The following is a 22,886-nucleotide window of genomic DNA, read 5'->3' on the forward strand; positions in this document are numbered from 1 at the left end:
TATAATATAATATAATATAATATAATATAATATAATATAATATAATATAATATAATATAATATAATATAATATAATAAAATACAATATAATACAATATAATATAATATAATATAATACAATATAATATAATGTAATGTAATATAACACAATATACTATAATATGACATAATACAATACAACACTACAATACATTATTCTTCTAAATGGGCCCAACTTACCACATATCTTCCATTATTTGCATTCCTGGTTGCCAACGAAGTCACAGCTTATTACTTACCTACGTTGGAAGTTAAGTATTGAAGATTGAATACTTATGCACGTCGTATTTTGGTCTCATCTCTACATGTTTTTTTTTCAGTTTGGTTGTTTTATTTTTTTTTTGTATTTTTCATTAAATAATTAGACATTGACATTCTTGTTTATTACTCGATTGTTAGCGGCGTTGAATTTTTTATCTTGCGCTATGTTACATGTAGTAATAATAATGATACTCCATTGTTATTACTTGCCGTACTAATTACTATTATTATTATTATTATTATTATTACCACTACTATTATTATTATTACTATTATCATTATTATTGCTATTATTATTATTATTATTATTATTATAATTTTTATTATTATTATTATTATTATTATTAATATTATTATTATTTTATTATTATTATTATTATTATTATTATTATTATTATTATTATTCTTATTATTATTATTATTATTATTATTATTATTATTATTATTATTATTATTATTATTATTATTATTATTATTATTATTATTATTATTATTATTATTATTATTATTATTATTATTATTATTATTATTATTATTATTATTATTATTGTTATTATCGTTATCTTGTTTATGTTCGTTTAATGTATTTATTTCGGTACTACATTTTATCCTGTTTGTCATGGTAGTTAGTTATGCCTTTTTTCTTTTGTCACTACTTTTATGTTAACTGTTAATTGTTTCGATTGGCCAGCTTCAAGTCACTTAAACTAACGTGAATTACTAATTTACGTTGCGATATCGTGTAGTCAATTAAGTTTCCTTACTGAGATGTGTACATATTTGCTTCTTACCTAGCTATCTTGTTTTTACTATTGTGTGTAGCAATCTGTTTGTTTCTTCTCTACCTACACCTACACGCACTCATTCCAAATCATACTAATTGGTGTCCGATCTCTCCTCATCACTATCCGAGAACTCGCTTCCTATATTTTTATAAATTTCCTCTACTTTTTGCTTAAGTTTGACTTTATCCCTTGCTATCTCTTCCCAGCTACTCAATTCCATATCTTGGAATCTATTGAAATCCTGTTCCAGAGAGTCTTTCCACGTGAAACTCGGCCGTCCTTCCTTTTTTTCCTTGAATTTCATATTGTACGCTATTTTTAGAGGATGTTTGTTTTCTCTTCTCATAATGTGCCCATAATATTTTAGTCTTCCAACTCTCACTTTCCTATTGATGGTTTTGCCATTGAGTTCTTTTTGTGCGTTGAATTTTCTGCTTCCCTCTTTCCTGCAATTGTTCCAAATGTCTTTCAAGATCAGCTTTTCAAATCTCGCAAGTTGTCTCCTGTTTCTTTTCGTTAGTGTTGATACTTTCGTGCCGTACAGCATGGTAGGAGCAACCACCGTGTTGTATATCATTCTTCCAATATCCCATGCTGGTTGGAATTTTTTACAAAATTCCACGATCAACTTTGTTGATCTAACTGCGTTCACACATCTTTGCCTCACCGTAGCAGGACGATTCAGTGTTTGTGTCAAATTAATACCCAAGTATTTTATTGCATCGCACACATTGAATTCCTTACCGTTCAGAATTATGGTTTCTGGCATGGTACCTGAGTGGTTTGGAGATCTTATGAGAATGTGACTCTTATCATTGTTAATTTCCAATCCAACTTCTGCTAGGCATGTCTCGATAGCTGCTATAATATTCTCCAAATCCTCCAGTTTCTCGACTAGTATAAGCAAGTCATCCGCAAACGCTAGTATACACGGTAATTTGAATGAACCTTCCTTTATCATTTTTAGCTCTGGCACAAGCGCCGAAACTTTTCGTAGAACGTTCTGCATTATGAGGTTGAATAGATATGGTGATAAAGGACATCCTTGTTTTATACCCTTGCCTCTGCTTATTTCTTCAGACAACTGGTTTTGCCAACGTACTCTTGCTCTATCATTGTTCACGCAGCTCAGCACTCTGTCGATTATGTGTGAAGGTACCTCCAAACGTAGCAACACTTCTTTTAGCTGTTCCAAGTCTATATTGTCAAAAGCCTTTCTGATGTCCAACGCAGCGGCGAACAACTTCTTCCCAGCATTCCAGTATTCCTCCATTACACGCTTGGCAAGGAATATTTGATCGTCAGTAGATCTCCCCTCTGTGAATGCTGCCTGGTATAGATCCAACTCTCCAGTAAAATCCTTCAACCTATTCTTCACCCATTTTGCATAAGGTTTATAACCTACATTGCAAAGGCTGATTCTCCTGAACTGATCAACCTTCCTTGGATTGATTACTTTAGGAATTGGAATTTGGATTGACTCTGTCATATCCTTCGGCATTACGTTCTCCATCCACATTCGTCTCCATATACCATGCAGCTGTTCCTTTGTCTCCTCATTAGCATACTTGATGTACTCCATCCGTACTCCATCCGCTCCAGGACTTTTCCCGTTACAAGCGTTGCGAATAATTGAATATATCTCTTCCTTTGTAGGTGGTTCAGTCAGAGGACATGTGTCATGCTGTTTTAAGAGCTCCATACAAGGTCCCTCACTCTCTTTTAAAACTTCTCCCCATAACTTGGTTGGGATATAGGCATTCAAGGTACGTTTTTTACGGACAAACTCCCTTAAAAACTTGTGAGATTTTCGAACTCTTACTGTAACATCGAAATCATTTAACTTTCTATAGAAGTCTCTAATAGACTGTGTGTTGCTTAACCGTTGCTCGGAATTCCTGTTTTCTATCTTTCAGCTTCCATTTGTACGGAATCATATCAGGATATTTATTGGCCAGTCTGAATGCCTTGTTGAGCCTATTCAAGGCAGATCTTCGCGGGGTCAGAGGTATCTTGCAGATACTCAACGCCTTGTTTGCTGCTCGTTTCATTTTGTTTGTGATTTCCCGGTAAGCTTCCGTTATGTTCGTTTTATCTAAATCAACTTTTAATGCATCACTACCTAATGCTTCGTGGTATTTTTTTCTCACTGATTCCTCTTTTAAACCCGAGGGCTCCATTCTATTGTCCTTTTTCTCTTTTGTATGCCTTTTCGATGTTTTCGGTACTCTTATTGCTGCCAGAATGAGTTTGTGGTCTGTTTCGATCCTTGTCCATAATCCTCGGATATATCTAAATCCAACTTTTCCATCTGATGGCTTGACCATGTGGTCTATTTGACTTTCTTTATCCTTGGCCCGCCATGTTGATTTAACATTTTTTCCTATCATGGAAGATATGTTAATAAGTTTATGGACATGCAGGAACATTTTGAATTCATCCCCATTATCGTTGCTATGCTTGAATCCTAACTGTTCACCTACACAGCTGCTATCTTCTTCTGTTATTGTTTCTGTGCCGATCTGTGCATTCCAATCACCAACTATTATTATTTTCTCTCTAACCTGCTTTTGATTGAGCACTGTACCTAAGGTTGTCAGGAAACTATACGCTTTTTTATTTGGGCCATGTACGTTCACCAATATAAGTTCATATCCATTTTCGATTGCTATTTTCGTTGATACTGCTCCTTTTCCTATACATCTTGTACCAGTTACTTCAACATTCGCTTCCTTCTTGATTAGTATTTCAAATCCTCTTGATCTATTCTGACCTTTTCTGGTAACATGCCAGTTGTAATTCCTGGTTACTATTCTCTCACACTCTGTATTGACTTCCTGAAGTACTCCAATATCTATTCCATAGAATTTGAACACCTCATCAATGTTATCCCTTTTATCTTGTCCTCTACAGCCTCTAACGTTCTATGATCCTATTCTTATCAGCTCTATATTTGCACTTGCTGTCGTCCCGTTCCAATCCTCACCACGTTTGACATAATTATTGCTGTTATTTCCGTTATCATGCTCGACCTTTTTTCTACTTGCTTTCTTCTTACCTACTCCTTCTTCTCTCTCATCCGTTGCTTTGTTTTCACCTCGAATTTCCGATCTTGTCGTTGTTACTACTTTATCCTGATTTTCTTTTTGTGATAAATCCTCTCTAGTTATCGTTGTTCCAAGCTCGAGATGTATAAGTGCTCTAATGCCATTTTCATTTTCCTCAATTTCTAAGCTCTCCTGGATACTCGAAGCTTCTCTGTCACGCTCGATTTGTTCAATATAATTTCTATGTTCTAATCGTCTATCCCCCCTCATGACGTCAATTGCACCTCCATTATCCGTATTATCTTCTAAAACTTCTACCACGCTATCATAGTGGTTTTTAACATTATATCCTGTGAATAAAATTCTTAAAATGTCAACCTCATCTGTTCTTTCCATTCCGATCCTTATGCACGGGTTATCATCTTGATATATGATAATAAATTTATCAAATATTTCAGCTGCAGCCACTATAGTCTCGTGGCCTAACCATGATCCCATTGTTTTAGTATATTCTAAGAACTGTTCAAATCCTTGCTGCTCTAAGCTCTCACTTAAAAATGGCTCGAATCGCTCCCTGTTTTCTTTCATGTAGTCCGAAATAATTATTCTAAAGTTTATAATATCGTCATCACTAGTCAGATCGTTTTCCTTTGGTCCAGTAAGCTGATCTAGTAATGCCCTAATCAAACAGTTTCCATCCTTCTCCATTTCCTTCACCTTTAGTAGATTGTGCGAGTTAAATTCACGTACTCTATAATATCTACCTTTATTTATCTTGCTTGCTTCTATCGCAGTTGGTGGTTTAAATCTATTATCATTATCGTTAAACGGCACGATTGTTCGTTCAATATCTCCTAAATTGTCACTGATCAAGATTGGATAATCGTATAGAGAGCAATCGTTTTGATTTGAGGAAAAAACTACTTCCTCATCCTTACTTTGCCTAACGCACTCATTAAGATTTACGTTCAATCTTGTTTTTGCTTTCATTTCCGTTCTCGTCAATGATCTGGTAACACTTCCAAACTGATTTTCTCCATCATATTGCTCGTAATACATTCTCAATTGAGTTCCTACTAGACTTGCTGAGCTGACGTTCGTGAGTGGTTCCACCACCATCACTTCCGAACCGTTATTAATAATGCCGATGGACACTCTTAAAAGCTCGACAGTTGCTTGCAAGATTTCCATTTCGACACCTATACTACTGCACTTAATTCGCTCGGCTCTCTCCAAGTAACCCTCTCCCCAATACTTGCGAAAAACATTCCCATTTTCAATAGAATCGGCGATTAGATGCCTGAATTCCCTTTCTGAAAAATTATGTGCTCGAAATGCCTCATCTTGTCTTCCTAATTGATCTATTAACGCGCTAACAACTGATTTGGAGTTTAAGAATAAAACCTCCACTCGTTGACCTTTACCCAGCTCAATTATTTTACTCTGGCGCCATTCGTGATCGCATGCCATTTTGTTTATATATTCAAGACAGTACGTTTCAATAAGGTTGGCTATGTAATATCGGTTCACTTACCGGGATCTCCTTAGTATTGGTTACCTTTTCTACCTACTTGCGCAACGGTTGTCATACAATTTGAGTGCTCTTAAGATCGCTCTTACACACACTACTCAACTGAACCAAGCTTTTTGCACACTTTTCAGGCTATGTGAAGCTTGCTATCTTGCTTACTCTTTTTCACTCACACGCCTTAGACTCCACTTTTCTTCCTTCTCTTCTCTGTTATATTATACTACGTAATATTTTACTCTCCTTTTATTCTATTGAAGGATACCAATTTTAATTTAGCTGATCTGCTCTGCCTGAACTTCTGGGCTACTTAATATGCTGAATCTATCACTTCCGCAATAATCACCTCCACGATATTCACAACTTTAAATCACAACTAAAAACCAATAGATTGGTGCTCAATCGAAAGGAAAAAGGCTGGTTCACTGCCAAGCACACATCTTGCTACACACGCGACCGCGCTCTCTCGTGTCTTGAAGCTGACTGATAAATGCTGGAACAAGATAACAGCCATATACCATTCGAATCAGTTCGTCGAGATCAGCAAATGCGTGTGTGACAAATAATTTCACTCAATTTTTTTTGGAGATGACTCAACCGTTTTCTAAAAACTCAGATTTATATATAAAGTCGTATATTCCCAATCAAGGTTCCAGAATTATGTTTGGTTCCGACCTCTGGTTCCGGAACTACAGGATGATATGTGAAACGGAATTAAAACTGTTGAACTCATTTTTCTCGTAGATGGCTGAACCGATCTAAGATTCAAATGAAATCTAAGAATCATCTAAGATTCAAATGAAATGTTTTGAGATTCTATAAAAAATCTTATTTTTCAATCAGATCCAACTTCCGGTTTCGGAGATACAGGGTGATTAGTACAAAAATGTCTATTTCACATAAATTAATCAGGTTTATCGGGTTAGCAGATTTGGATAGTCGATAACCAAATAAACTTATTTCATTTTTCGTTGTATTCAGTTTTTGTTTCGGAAGGCACCCAAAAATTTAATTCGCACTACTATTCCTCAAAGATGTCTACATTGATTTTCAAACATTTTGAAACAAATGTAAACTATACAGCTACTCAGGTGAATTTGTCTGACTTTTATCCAATTCTGACTTCCGATTCTGGAATTGTAGGATGATGAATTTTTAAAATTCGAAGCGATACAGAAGATGATAATCCCGAAAAGCTTTAAAGTTGGACTCAAAACTATTGCAATTTATACGTCATATGGCCATACGAATCGGTTTGGGTTATGCTGTTTCCTGAATACCGGCTCTGGAAGTACCTTAAATTACCCTAAACTATAAAGTGGAAATTACTTCGACATACCATGGAATGTTTAATCGATTGTTACACTTTTAGATTCTAATTCGATCCGATTTGCAGTTTCGACATTGCAGAGTAATGAACGATAAAAATCTCAAATTGGACTCAAAACTATTGCAATTTATACGTCATATTAATTTATGACCATACGAATCGTTTTCGGTTATGCTGGTCCTAGAATACTGGTTCTGGTAGTACCGTGAATAATCGTAAGCTCTAAAATGGAATTCATTTAGACATGTTATGGAAAGTTCAATCGATTATTACACGTTTAGATTAAAATTCGATTGGATTTGCAGTTTCGACATCACAGGGTAATGAGTGAACAGAACCTAAAATTGCCGCTTGAATATCATTAAAATAATGTCATGCGAATTAAAACACCGAAGAATATTCATGCAAAAAACACATGTGGATGATCAAAAAAGGTATCATCGCACTGCTAGGTGGATTAAGCACGTTTTTTCTATTAAATTAGAGAGATTGTCCTGCATTCGAAAATATTCATTTGAACTAGTGTGATTTTCATAATAATAATTAAGATAGTGTTTGTGGTGTCATGTTCGAATGTAAAACATTCATCTACCTAGCTAGACGAAAACAGTTCTATTCATGGAAAGTTCAATGCAATAAAACTTAGTTTTGCATCGATGATAGTTTTCAATTAACGTTTTGATTCAACCCATAAATAAAACCAATAAACAATTCCATGCTACTATTGAAATATACTATACTACTACACTATACTACTGCTATACGTGTAAATTTTATTATATCTTTCTGTGTATAGTTAGAACATTTTGTTACATTATCTTCTTCTTTATTTTGCAGAAGACGCGTTTCACCCTGGTGTCGTAAGTAGTTCAAGGAACATGCGAACAGTCTTAGATAGATACGGAATGGAAACAAATCGAAGCGAAGTAACAATGACGAAATCGAAAAAGCCTCTTTTACTCTTTCTAACGTGAGTTCGCAGGTATAGAGACACAAACGAATTATTGCAACAATTGCAAGTATAGCTTACAGTAATTAAGATTTATTTATGAATTTACACCGGCTACCTTTTATTTGACTGCTCAGTGGATTTGCTACACATTTGTCTGGCCTCATACAATCATTAGTCGTAGCACCAGAAACGACCGCCCGGTATCAACCGAAACTTTTATGCGATGGTCTAGTGGGTGTATCGTAATACAATATTAGCTAGACGAAATGGGTCATTTATTTTTTAGGTATAGTTCACGTAACATGTTAGAAATATATTTAGTTAGATTACATTACAGAGTTATTCAATTTACTTAGGGCATGGATGTAGATTTAGGTTTTCTAATTAGGGTTGCTTTACTAACAAATAAGTTTTAGTGAGTGTTCCAACACGGTTTAAAATTAGAGGATTACACGAGCGGAATTCTACATCAAATCAAAGTTGATTCATTTTATCAGATTCAAATCTAGAATTTCATCAGTCGTGTGTAGGAACACCACTTTCATTCTTCAGTTAAAAACTATTCAGGAGTTGTGCTTCTGTCTCTAGTCTGAAGCTAATCCGGACTTGCTGATTTTAGTGTTGTGTGGGGCTTGTCTCCATCGCGCCTTTCTCAGTCTCTGCTCATTGAAATAGGCTGAATTAAGTTACAAGTCATTTTCCACTAACTGGAAACCGCGGAGGAAAAAGTTTTTACGGCCTACAATCGGCTTAGACGAGCTGCCTCTTAGAATCTCTTGTCACAAGCTGACATTAGTGGAGATACTGGTGGCAAGAGTCAAGATTTTTCTCTAACTGATTCGAAGGAGCCCCTTCTGTCAATCTCGAACTGTCGATCGGAATACGGACTCAGCTAATCTGCCAACAGGTAGAGCTTGACGCGCAAATAACTGCACGCAGATATACCTGCTGAACTGAAGGATTACGCCTCAGTCAAACAGTGATACATTCTGATTTTTTTAAATCAGTCATTCTGAATTTTTTTTAAATCAGTCATTCCCAAAGGGGTCGATATCGACCCCCAGTGCATGGCAACACACGGTAGCGCTTTAGACATTTCGCTCCGCTGCCGTAGTGGTAAGGTGAGTTTGGGAATCACTGTTCTAAAAATAAAGTATTCATACACATTCGAATACTATCAAGACAAAATCAAGACTATAATTGAAATGATAATTGATCTTGGTTAAAAATGTAAATGTAAAATTAACAAGTGCTGTTTTAGGAGCTTTGTTTTTTCAATTTGTCTGCAAGTTGTTTTGGCAGTAGAGATGTCCTCCCTACATTGAGGTATCGATAATTTTTTTCAAGAATCACATCGGATCAAAGTCAATCCCATTATGATGGAACATTTTTTGCTTCAATTATAGGGGCTTTAACCTTAGGATCATTCGCTTCTTCGGGCCAGAAAAACTTTCTAAGCCTATGTGCCTAAGCCTATGTGTTGGGAATCGAATCCAGGTGGGCTGTGTGAAAGGGATCGACTAACCCATCAAGCTATGCGTGCCCCCAATGGAACTTTTTTTTTTACTTCGGCTTCGACGAAGCGTCAGTCTCGTGCATGGATTGGTATGACGTGTACTAACCGTTGTTGAAATTTGTTCTCGTCAATCTCGCTTCGTCCCACAAGAGCACTGAAAGTTTATTGGTTTATTGGTTGGTGGATAAACCAGCAATTATTAACGCTTTGGAAACCAATATTCAACGTCTCATTGCTGAAATACGCCTTGAATGCTTGAAAAGCTGGTCGAAAGTTGGACCTCCAGAATGAAATTTGTGAAAAATAGTGGTGGCGGCCATATGCCCGAAATCATATTTGAATGTTAAATGCCACAAAATTATCTATCAAATAAAAAGAACTTGACCATTTCTTAAATTGGCATATGTTTTATTTAAGTTTCAAATTTGCAAGTTCTTAAAAAACACCCTTTATTTAACCCAATTTTATGGAAGGGCAAAACATTTTTAAGAAAATGTGCTTATCAATATTTTTCTAAATGCTACCTAATAAATGTGAAGTGAAGTTTGAATTTAAAATGAAATAATTGCAAAAAAAGTTAAGTTATTTTTTCTCTACATTTTTTACTAATTTTGAAAATCTAGAAAATGTTCTCAACTAAATTTTCAGTTATTTAGGGGTGAGCCTAATTTTGAACTGAAGACACATAACGGGATTTAATATTCTTTACGTTTCATCTTTGAACTTTTGCATGACTGGTACTATAATCCTACCGACAGCTTGTAAGACCTGCGCCCTATGCATTGAACCGCCAAACTGGGTTACACGTAAATTATATTGAATCCTTAGCTCAGACTTTCACGATGCTCATCTGGGTTCGATTCCCAACCCCGCACATAGGGTTTAAACGTTTTTCTGGGCTAAGTATCGAATAATCTTAAGGTTAAAACCTCTATAGTCGAAACAAAAAAAAGAACCATTCAATAAGTTGTGCCAAAATTTAACTAATTCGGGTAATACAACAAATACTTTAGCCGTGCGCATTATTCTGTTTAACTATTTTACGAAAAAATATTCACTTCAAATGCAAGACAGCTTGATTTCTTTCGAAAAAGTGACACTCCTCAGGCTGTGTCAATACGAACAATAATTTAGGGCATTTCATTACTTGTCTCTTATCTGATAAAATAATAGTACACCGTATCAGTGGGTATGATATCACATATCACTACCATAACTTGAGTCAAGCCTAATTACTTTCAGTACAAGATTACGCATCGGTTCAATCTAGTACACTCAGGACTAAACCGTTCAGACAGTTCGAGTTCAGCCCAACACCCAACAATAACGATTCATTACGTTTTAATTTCATAGTCAATACACCGCGCTGGCTCCAGAGATAGCTGAAGTAATTATTGTTTACTGACTGTGGCAATAACAATCGACATTTGACAGAATTGACTGCGAGTGACGACAAGCTTTTCACATCAAATGAAATGAAAAGGCTAAACAGTTTGTCACTACCAAAAAGGCTCATATGACAAACTGAGTCAATTTACTCGATGGGACTGGGAAATAAATCAACTAACATGAATCAAAAGCTGGTTCGTTGCGGAAGCATAATTAGGCATTGAAACAGCAACATTAACGTTATCGTATAAAAGAAAAACAATTACACAATGGTGGGACATAGTATATCGATTTGTTCTCATTTATCAACTACTTCTGTATTCGTAAATACCGCGGCTTCTGTATTGTAATTTGAACCCTTTCACCGAAAACAATCAGATCTTGAACCATTCCATTATGCACAAACGCTTTCGCAGGTGGTGATGATAACAATATGCCACACAGTCACGTTAGAATTACAACAAACTGTTTTCGTAAACAGTTTGTTCGTTATCCAAAACTCCAACTGTTGAGCTGAAGTGGAGGTCAAGGTTTATAATACGGCGAAACTGGTCATTAAGTATGTTTGTAGCCTTGCGAACCATCGACGACGTGTCACGTGTTTCTGATGTTTTTTTGTTGGATGTGCTGAAATCAATGAAATTGGATTTGGTGATGACTTCTATGTAGTGTATTTGGAATACAATGAAACAACTACAAACTAGAGTTAAAATTCTAGGAAACATTTTTACATACATATAAATAATGATTTTTGAAAAACGTGAATAAAACTTTGCTTCGAAATCACGTCTAATTTGTATTTTTAAGTAACGTTAGCAATAAATAATAGACACAAGTAAAGACAGCTTTTAAAATTCACTGAAGGTTCCATGACGCTAAAAATAATTCAGTTCAATGAAGTTAAAAATAGCTCAACAAGTTACTAACAATACACGAATGCATACACACTATGTCCCTCTATATCTCATATGTCACTTCAATGGTACCATAACGCGGCCTTTGACCTAAATAGATTCAATTGCACTCATCATTCTGTAGGATCACTCGACAAGTAATGTAGTAAAGAGGTAGATTGGTACCAGAACTGCTAGACATATATGGGGCATTCCACGCAACATCAGCCACCCAATTTTTTGTTCATCTAACAATTTTTTTCGGTAAAGAACTCGGAAATATTCGCGTTTACAAAAAGAGTCGTTTTTTAACACCCTATACTGTGAAATCCAAGGTTATTACGAAAAGTTTCAAAATCAAAACGCGCGAAATCCGCGCGAAGTTGAAAACAAAATCGCGCGAAGTTGAAAAGAAAAACGCGCGATGTTCGAGCGAAGCGTTAGACTACTATTTGCATGCAGGTGATACTTTCTACAGAACTTGAAAATTCACTTAAATATAATTTAAAAATCTGCATTAGTTTGTCATATGAAGACAATAAATAAGTCCGCATACATTGTCAGTCGGTGTTGAACAGTCGTTCGCACCGTATGCGAATAGCTCTTGGCTCCTGGAATATTTTTCTGGCTACCTAGAGTTTCATTGATTCAAGGCTACCTGAATTACTAACAGTCTTTTTAAAAACTAACAATTAGTCAGCCTTTCTCAAGGCTATACAAAGGTATAATAGCTAAAATGTCTAATTGCCTATTTATTTGATCAAAATGAATTAATATTATTTAGCTGATCGTACTCTTCAGGTTAGCTATCAGAATTGTAAATATGAATTGCTACCCGTACGAGCAGGTGTTCCACAGGGTTCGAGCGTAGCTCCAATCTTGTATAATATTTTCACTTCTGATCTTTCAAATCTACCCGTTGGTTGTCAGAAATCGCTATTCTGTGACGACACAAGTCTGTTAGCCACAGGTAGAAATTTAAGAGTGATCTGCAGTCTCCTACAAAGAAGCTTAAATATTTCCTGTGATTATCTGTCAAAATGGACATTTAAACCAAACGCAGCAAAAACGCAATTAATTATCTTTTCTCATAAGCAAAGAGCTTCTTTTCTTAAAATAAGCAATAATCACATTCTCAAATGGCTTGGAATTGACATAGTCTGATCAAGCAAAATACTTAGGTTTCAAGGATCACATTGAAGGAATCCAGGCAAAGTGTAAGAAATATATAAAATGTTTATATCTTCTTATAAACAGAAATTCTAAGCTCTGTCTAAAAAACAAGTTATTAATTTATAAACAAATTTTCAGACCAGCCATCCTTTATGCAGTACCAATTTGGTCAAGTTGTTGTTCCACCAGGAAGAAAACGCTTCAAAAGATTCAGAATAAAATTCTGAAAATGATTTTGAAGCGTCCTCCCTGATTTAGTATAAATGAGTTACACAGACTCACAAACATAGAACCATTAGATGTAATGTCACATAATATTATAAGCAAATTCCGACAAAAATCGATGCAATCTTCAATTGAATCGATTCGCTCTCTGTATTAGTTAGTAAGTTAGTATATAAGTTATTTTTCCCAATGACACAATACAAGTAGGTTTACAATTTCCCTACACAAACATCACAGAATTGCGGAAGAAAATGATGTCTTCATGGTAATAAAAAAATCATGTACACTGAGGTCTTTTTTTATGCGGTCTTTTTTATGCGGGTTTTTTTATGCGACTTTTTCTATGCGAATTTTTAGAGTTATGCTGTTTCCCTTCTGCGGTTTTTTTATGCGAAGTTTCAGAGTTATGCGGTTTTTTAATGCGAATTTTCAGAGTTAAGCGGATTTTTTTTATCGGTTTTTTTATGCGGTACGTAAACTCGCATAAAAAAGACTTCAGTGTATATAATAGGGCTGAAAAGTAACCAGTGTATATAATAGGGCTGCTGAACACCCAATTTAAATTTTAATAAATTAATTTGAACTCATATTCCAATAAATAGTTACTAAAAAAAGTCCGCATGCAACACGTTACTTCGAGAAACCCCATGAAATCGATCTTATTTTTATTCTCCATCGTTTTAGATGTCCTTAGTAAATTTATACTCTCTGAAGTATGGAAAATATTACAGTAAAAATAAAATTGCTTACAATTGTGATTTTGAAAGAAGTTAAACAGATTTCAGCAAAGACATTTTTTTTTTGTTTTAACATCTTCTTGCTCGGCAAGCTTTTCCTTCTCGGTAAGATTGACTCTTTTTAATTTCAGTTTCAACTATTTATCGCTTCCTGAATAACTTTTTTTGAGACAGCGCCTTCTCCTGATGTAGGATTTCACTCTGAATGTCTTTCTTTTCCTCCTCATCTTTTTTTCTTTTATATGGAGCAGGGAAAAGACCACTGGAGTTTGTTCCTGTCAAACTTGCAGGCAAAAACCTCCTCATCTTTTGCATCAACAGATTTCAATCATCCAAATTATACAATTCTTTAAATTTAGTGCTTCTATAGTAACTGAATCTAATGAGACAATAACATGAGAAACGATTTCTTGATAACATTACGTGATAAATGAAAGTCGAAAGAATTGAAACATTTGGTAAATATGCGGCACATGCTAGCAATGGACTCGTTATATTAATAATTAGTTCTAACATAGGGAATCCGAAGAAAAAAAAAATAGGATCGAAGATTACGACGTCGAATGTCTAACAATTGCAATAGCTCGGAGCAATCGATTAGCGACTGAAGTATGTTTACCACAAAACTAGTCCTACAAACATCGCGACGGACAAATAAAAATCAGTTTGCAGCGGTAATGATAACTCGGTAAATTTAAAGGCTGTCTCCATAGAAGACGTCGGAGAGCGAATCGGACAAATTTGCGTAGAATGGCTTCAATGCATTGGATATCGTTTTGGTAATAAGGTTAGCATATTCGAAAGTTGAGCGAGCTAAAGCGCAATATAAAGCTTACAAGCAATGTACATCAGAGAATTTTTAGTAACGCTGAAAATAAATCCTAATAGGTTTGAGGCTTTGGAGATAGTAAGCTCTATGTGTTCTTTAAAATTTAACTTGCATTCCACAAGAACTCCAAGGTCCTTAACAGACGATGCACGTTCGAGAACAGTGTGTGAAATTCGAGCCCGGACCTGGAAGGATTCTTAGGGTCAGTAGGATCTTAGTATCAGCCAAGTAACGATTCTGTACGCTAAAAATCGGCTGCGAAGTCTGTTGTAACAGAAAGGCCAAATTCCACAAAAGGAATGTAATGCCAAGATTTAACTTTTTACAATTACAATGATTACTAGGAATAATCTAGATTAAGACCAGATTTTTCCAAAAATCATTTGTTTTTTTCATATTCACTTATTGTTTAAACAATATTTCAAAAATTTACTTTTTGCAGATAAAGGTACATATATTAAACTTGATAATACCATTTATTTTGGCCTTTCTCATACAGAAAAACTATGCAACCAATGTGAAACCCGACTTCTGAACGGAAACCCGGAGGGCCGAGTGGCATAAACCATTCGGCTCAGTACATCGCGATCATAAAATGTATGTGTGATGTGTGTATGTGAGTGTATGTATGTATGCGTGTATGTGAAAAATAATGTCACTTAATTTTCTCAGAGATGGGTGAACCGATTTTCACAAACTTAAATTCAAACAAAAGGTCTTATGGACCCATAGCTGCAATTGAATTTCATTTTTATCTGACTCCCGGTTTCAAAATTACAAGGTAATATGCGTAAAATTATGAGAAATACGCTTTCAATTTTCGAGGAAATTTCTTAACCGATGTCCACAAATTAAAATGCAAATAAAAGGCCATCAAATTCTTTAAAAGGTCCCCAAAAAGTTGATCCCGATCCGACTTCCGGTTCCGGTATTACAGCACGAAAGGTGGAAAAGTTTCAATTTCATGAGTATTTCTTCACAAGTGATGGCGAAACGAGGTGCATTTTTTATGAAACGTGCTGGTAAAATTATCTAGTTGGCAGATCTCGTTAGTTAGCGGATATTTAAACCTATTTTGGGACTACTAGTCCCCGGTTTCCGCTTCCGAAAGCACCCATAATAGTGAAGAAAATCTTCAAAAACGGAACTCACTTCGATTTCTCAGAAATCGTTAAACCGATATTTACATATCTTGATTCAAATTAAAGTTGTCATTGTCTCAAAAGACACTGTGCAATTTCGTCCAGAGCTAACTTCCGGCAATGAGTGTCAAAACTTTCAAACCGTCAAACAAAATGACAATGCGAAATCGGTACGTTTCGGTTTGTGCTGGTACGGAAGAAGAAAACACCTCCGCCTAGCACGCGCTTGGTTAAATTTCGTATAGCGTGCAGGGTTGCCACACTGAAATCTATATTTCCGTTATTAGCAGGTTGAGCCATTTGTAGTGTTTATTTTCATATATTCGATTTTGGGCCCTTTAAATGCACTTTTAATTGTTTATTATATTTTTTCAATCAGTAATGAATATTTTTAGTTGTAGTTCCGACCATAGAGAGACATTTGACGAGTAAAATGTCATTTGGTTCATGTTGATACGTTCAATAGTTTTGTACGAGTGACACCCAGCTGGAAAACATGGTTTGAGAAAAAGCCGAACAAAGCTTTTATGTGCGACTAATCGTGCCTGGGCGCGCATCTTCCCATCTTTTTTCTACCAACTTTCCGATCGTTTGTATTCTCGGAACTAATTCTTTATCATTATTCTAGATAAAATTTCGCCATTGGAATGATGTTCTTCAACGCTTCTATTACAAAAGGTAAAAGATAGTACAACATCATACATGAGCATGTAGGATTCATATTCAAGCTAGCATTGTTCTATACGTTATTGAAAGATCGACTACCAAAATCAGCAAAGCAGATAAACCAGATCAATTCATGTGAAATTGACATTTTTTACACTAATCACCCTGTATCTTCTGAGCCAGAAGTTGGATCTGATTAAAAACAAGAAGTTTTTATGGGATCTCAAGACCTTTCATTTGAATCTTAGATGGTGAAAATCGGTTAAACCACCTCTGAGATCGACGAACTTATTCAAAAGGTACAAGGCTTAGAAAAGTTCTGTCCTTTTAGGAATTATTACAGTAAGCAGTTTAAACAAATATTATAATGAAATTGTTTTAAATTCGAAAATACTGCCATTTTTCTAATACACAAGTCATTTTCAAACGATTATTTTGCCAAAAACAAACCGTGCTAAAATCGAAACGAGACAAAATGTCATCAAAAAGGATACTTTAGACAGTTTACTTATTGCTCAAACACATTTACATACAACAGTAGGTCGTTTAACGATGAGATAACTAAGCTCTCACATGCCGTTTTTATTATATTTATACTGCCGAGTTTAGCACTAAGCAGTTCAATTTGAACTGCTCTGCACTGATGAGTCAAAGACGAAACGTAAAAATAATAAAAACGGTTATGTGCCCTAGCACAAAATTTGGCTAACCCCTAAATGACCATACCTGCATCGGCCAGAAATAGTCGAAAACACGTTTTCGTTTGGCACGTCAGAAAAGACATTGCACTCCGTTGCAAAACAAAAAGTGTTCTGTAAGTAGCAGAAACTTTACGTCTGCTTAGCGGTTCAAATTGAACTGCCGAGTTTAGCAATAAGCAGTTCAATTTGAACTGCACTGCACTGATGAGTCAAAGACGAAACGTAAAAATAATAAGAACGGTTATGTGCCCTAGCACAAAATTTGGCTAACCCCTAAATGATCAATAGTATAGTTTTTAATTATATGGAATTTTTTACTTTTAGAAGAGACATATTCTATTCCCAGCAGTGTTGCGATGAAAGAAGAGTACACTGAAGTCTTTTTTTATGCGAGTTTACGTACCGCATAAAAAACCGCATTAAAAAACGCATAACTCTGGAAATTCGCATAAAAAAAACAGCATAACTCTGAAAATTCGTATGAAAAAACCGCATAACTCTGAAACTTCGCATAAAAAACCACATAACTCTGAACCATCGCATAAAAAACCGTGCAACTCTGAAACTTCGCATAAAAAACGCATAACTTTGAATATTCGCATAAAAAAAGAACGCATAAGAAAGACCTTAGTGTATAACTGATACTGCGACATTCACTATTATATATTGTATCTTAGCATATTGTTTTAAAAGATATCGGGCTAAAAACAAATTAAGTCAACATACTATGCTGAAGATTACTATATCCATTCTTTCAATCACTCAAAAACGATTGTATTGAAAATTGTATCTAATTTTAATTCCAAGCGACATTTCATCGTGCTTCTTTCAAAACCCCTACTATTGGGATAATGCAAAAAATTGACTGCACAAAAATATCAATATCTCCGTAAAAAGTTTACGGATTCCTAGAATTCATGGCTTGTTTGATTGGTATTACGATAAGGTTTCTGAATTTAAAACCATATACCCTGACAGATATTGTCGAAAAACTGCAAATTCGGACTTAACAGTTTGTAATCCGGAAAGTAATCATCAGATCTAAAAACAAAAACAATAGCGTAAATACATGAAAACCTTTCATTTGCAACTGCAACACAGACATTTGCTCAGTTGATTATCCAATTTGAGCGAACTCTTAACCTATTTTCTAGATTTCTAAAACTACATTTTGGGACCTCCGATATCTTCATATCTCGACACCAATCCATTTTGAGGAATTTATTTGTTCGGCATGTTTTCCTGTTTTTTCTCCAAAGAAACGAATTCTCTATTACGCAATATAGGCAACTTATAAATTTACCTTACTTCTAGGTGTATTACTGACAATTTTAAATATATCGAGAGAAGGGGACAATTCCAATCAGAAATTCTTCTGAAGCCATTTATGCTCCAAAATCAACCTCTGAATAATTGAACTACTGTGCACTGGAATGGGGGAAAAAGTCGCTTATAAAAAAAATATGGATATATCTGTTAATAATGAACGGAATTTAATAAACCATGACTTGTTGGATAGCTATTACCTATTTTATATGAGCTAAAATTTTGGTCCATATTTTGTTTACAAAGCAAATTGTGACAGATATTGTCAAAAATCTGTTATTTTTTACAAAAAAAGTTTTTATAACTCGGAAAGTAATCATCAGATCAAAAATTTATAACAATAGCGTTAAAACTTTCAGTAAGACCTTTCATTTGTAACCAATTTGGGCAAAATCGGTCCAGCCATCTTTGAGAAATCATCTCTTTGGCCACATCAACACGACGCTGTTTTTGAATGAAATTTAGCTTTTTTGGCACCAGCCGAGAAGCGACGCGTTTCAAACCCAAAACATCAGTTAAAATGTGTTCGGCTGATCCATAAGAGATGCCCAACAACACAGCAATCTCTCTAATCGGTACAGAACGATTTTGCAACACGATTTGCTTCGCCGATTCAATGTTTTCTTCAGTAACAGATGTTGTTGGGCGGCCAGGGATCTCATCATGATCCAAGCTTGTACGACCACCTTTGAAGCGTTTATACCACTCGTATGCCTGTGTTATTCCTAGACACGATTCACCAAAGGCCTTTTCTAACATTTTCAACGTTTCGGAACACTTAAATCCATTTGCAACACAAAATTTGATGCACGCACGTTGTTCTAAATTTTCATCCATTATAAAAATCGCCACGAAAATTTTTCAACTTCTTTGTATAGACGCCAAACAAAAACTAATCGTACGATATGCGTCAAAATTTGAAAGAATGTTTATAAAAATGTTGTCAACGTTGAGAGAATAAAAGTTTACCGATTGGACAAGCGCGGGAATTTTAAAATGAAAATTCCGGTTCTTTTTTGATTATAAGGTATGACACATGGTCCTCTGAGAAGTTTTCCTAATGAGCAAATTATATTTATAAAAAAAGATCAATAGGTGAACGTAATATTAATAAAACTAATATGACATTCTCATAACAGTTATCGTAAACTTCATTTTTTTGCCCCTCTTTATCAGACAAATACCCGCAATTGTTGTTTTTTACCCGCAGTAGTTAATTACGTTGCACTACCACTGCAAGTATAGACACCAATATCGAGCTCGAATAAACACCCGTATCTTAAAATACAAGTAGCGCCAACGATACCTTGGCCTATAACCTCGAACCACTATAAATTAAAATGAACTTCGTTCCTAACTTGAGAAAATCGCCGAACAGCGGCTGACGTTCAAATAAGAATGAGAACTACCGTGCGATTCACTTGGGAAGTACCTTCCTCGAAGCCGGAATTCAAATCATCATCGCATCAAAAAAGACCATGACTGATTATCAGTCACTTTATAAGGTTACTAACAACTGGTTTGTTTGTTTCGAGATGATGTCATGAGAATAGTATTCAGATGTTTGGTTCATTCCGCAATGAATTAACTATGTTTGGTTCATTAGTCTGTACTTACTTCACATCCCAATTATTGCCACTAGGACTCATTTTAATACCAGTCAGCTGACAAGTCGTTTGTCTCACTATTAGGTGTTCCACTTTTTTTCGTACTGCTACAAGTAATGCAAAACGATTATTTGCATTGGACTTCCACGCATCCAAAAAGAAGACGACTACGATGACGCCGCCTAATAAAACACCTAATTACACCTGGAACAATTCAACGATGTTTTTTAGATTGAAAAATATTTGTCACTCTACACAATTATGACGCCGCAAATTCTCTTGATTGTGAAGAAGGTAGTATTTCAATCTGTCACTTTTCTATAGTGGTCGGTCGCCGTTGACTATAGATTTAAACAAACACCAACCGAAATTGTAAATGTGCGACACACTGCGGTGATAAATTGTATTGGACACTGGATGAATTATCTTATCAGCTTATTGAGGCACATTTTCCTTATCGTTCATTTGGTTAATCGTAAAGGTTGAAGCGTTATTACTACTGTTGCTGCAAACTAAACCCACATACCAACATCCGTTCACTCGAGTGCTAGTTTTCTCTGTGGTATTGTATTCAACAAGATTGCCTTGAAGTGTTCAAGTTCACCACAATCGACAGTTTTGTCACACATGTTCTATCCGCTGAACCGATACTATGGAATAGATCGTATGTCATATCTATGTTGATATGTTAATTCCGAATATATCTCTATGTTGAGTTCATATTCTTATCGGATGCGGTTTTCAACTTATTTTTCAAAATTATTAGGTTTTTTATCGTCACTACTAACCTCAATCGGATGGACACATTTTGACAATTCAGCAGTACTGTTTGTAAAATTTTTTCTATTTGTCTGTTGACAGACGTATGGAACCGTTCACGTTCGCCTAGAGTTTAAAAACATTTGTTGACAATTCGATTTGATTTGTTGTAAAGATTTATTAAATAAAAGTGGCTAGTTGCGAAGTGTAAAGATGATAGAGATATATTCCTCGAATTTTCCTAAGCTTGTTTGTAAACAATACCACTGGACGGTAAAGGATGAATTCTTGTTCATTTGTGACGGTATGCAGTATGCTATATGCTAATCTTCGGAAGCATGACAAAATTATAACGAGCACAAAGACTGCAAGGTTGCAAATTTTATTTGGAATGAACCTGCTCCAAATTGATGAATATTGAACTAAATTACAAATTCAGTAATAAAGTTGTTTATTTTCATGAAACAAAAAACTGTTTTGAAAATGTATCGAGCCCCTATGTAAGATATACGAAAAGACACAAACTATGAATTTATTGAAACTATGAAAAAATTACTTGATTTTATTTGAACATATAGTTAACAATATCATAATATTGTGGAATCAAACAATTCAACTTAAAATACATAGTAAATGGAAAAATTATTCGTAAACTGATACTCCAATATTACAATACTACCAACAGTTTCAGAGGCATTACCGCCGACTTAAAAATTACGCTCGCGCTTGACACCACATGCTTATTATCACTGTGAAAATGTGCTCTCTTCATTCGCACCGCCCCAATCATAGTTCAATCTACTATTATTTATATTATTCCTTCATTCGACGTGTTCTTCTTTTTTCACAAACAGTCACAATTTTTCACTTCTTATTTCAACTCATTTATTGCACTTATTCAGACGAACCCTTTACGTTTTGGAACTCTATTTTTAGATTTATTCACCTCACTTTTTCGATCCATCATTGATTTACTCAACGGCTCTCCCACGATTAGCGATCATCACTAAAACTCGTCATCGAATCTTGACACTTTGAACAAGAGCGAGAAAGACGAATCTCAACAAAATGCCTTGAAATTTTTCGCAAATATTTATCACTCACTTCAATTTCCCACTGGTCATGAAAAAGCTACAACCACTATGTTGTACACCCCGCAATCACGTTTCGTACTCGACTGACACTTCATAATGTAAGAATCCGGTTGACATAGGCAACATTTGTTTGCGAGAAACTTCTAGTGAGAGCAGCACAACTGTGAAGGCGCTTTGAAACGGGAGCGAGGTAAACAAATTCTCGCTGCGTCATAGTAAATGCATCCGTTGAAAAGAGATGGAAACTTTGGAAAGTGAGCTAGATTGAAAGTTCGTCGCTTTTTCATTGGGTGCACAATTCAGCGAAGACACCATACAGTGGTTCATGTACCTACTTCTGCAATGCAGTGATGCCATGTTTTACTTGAGATCATTTTCGTATTTCCCGAACTCACTTTCACTAGTAGTTCAGTATGATGAAAGAAAAATTTGGCTTTTATGATATTTATTTCATGCAATAATAAAGAAAAATCTTTTCTACGGACGAATACTGATGACTCGGAAATTCAGTATTCGATCATAATTGCTTTTGCCGAGCTAACAGCAAAATTGCTGCTGACAAGTTCGGCAATAATTGACAGTTAACAAATTTGGTATTGCCGAGATTCTCAGTAGTTATTATGTTGCCGAGATGATTAACGATCTCTCGGCTATGCAAATCTCGGAACTTTTTTTTCGAGATCCAGAAATAAAATTTAAGTTTGTACTTTTCAGTTAATATAACGTCCTTGTGTACTTCGTTCAATAAGCTAAAATTATATAAACGGCATTGAGTAAATGCTCCTTACCGACGACACGACCTGACACTCCGAATAGAAATCGGAATAAAAAGTGTTTGTGAGCGATTTGCCACTAATAATAATTACTACGTAGGTTTTGATCATATA

General features: G+C 35.2%; 1 protein-coding gene across 23 annotated transcripts in view; it reads right to left on the reverse strand.

Annotated features, from left to right (window-relative positions):
* LOC131438349 (phosphatidylinositol 4,5-bisphosphate 5-phosphatase A) overlaps positions 1–22,114 on the reverse strand; it is a 37,673-nt gene extending 15,559 nt beyond the window's left edge. Inside the window, exons 1-3 of one of the 23 annotated variants that reach the window (XM_058608331.1) lie at positions 21,852–22,100; positions 20,935–21,031; positions 20,157–20,350 (exon numbers count right to left, since the gene is read on the reverse strand). In XM_058608331.1, coding sequence (XP_058464314.1) covers positions 20,157–20,188 — 32 coding nt within the window. In that variant the 5' untranslated portion in view covers positions 20,189–20,350; positions 20,935–21,031; positions 21,852–22,100. Of the gene's footprint in view, positions 1–20,156; positions 21,032–21,588 lie in introns of all 23 variants that reach the window. The other 22 variants (XM_058608324.1, XM_058608320.1, XM_058608330.1 and 19 more) reach the window with 22 other exon arrangements.
* Between the last annotated feature and the right edge of the window lie 772 nt (positions 22,115–22,886).

The sequence above is a fragment of the Malaya genurostris genome, chromosome 3 (assembly GCF_030247185.1).
Source record: "Malaya genurostris strain Urasoe2022 chromosome 3, Malgen_1.1, whole genome shotgun sequence".
NCBI lineage: Eukaryota > Metazoa > Arthropoda > Insecta > Diptera > Culicidae > Malaya > Malaya genurostris.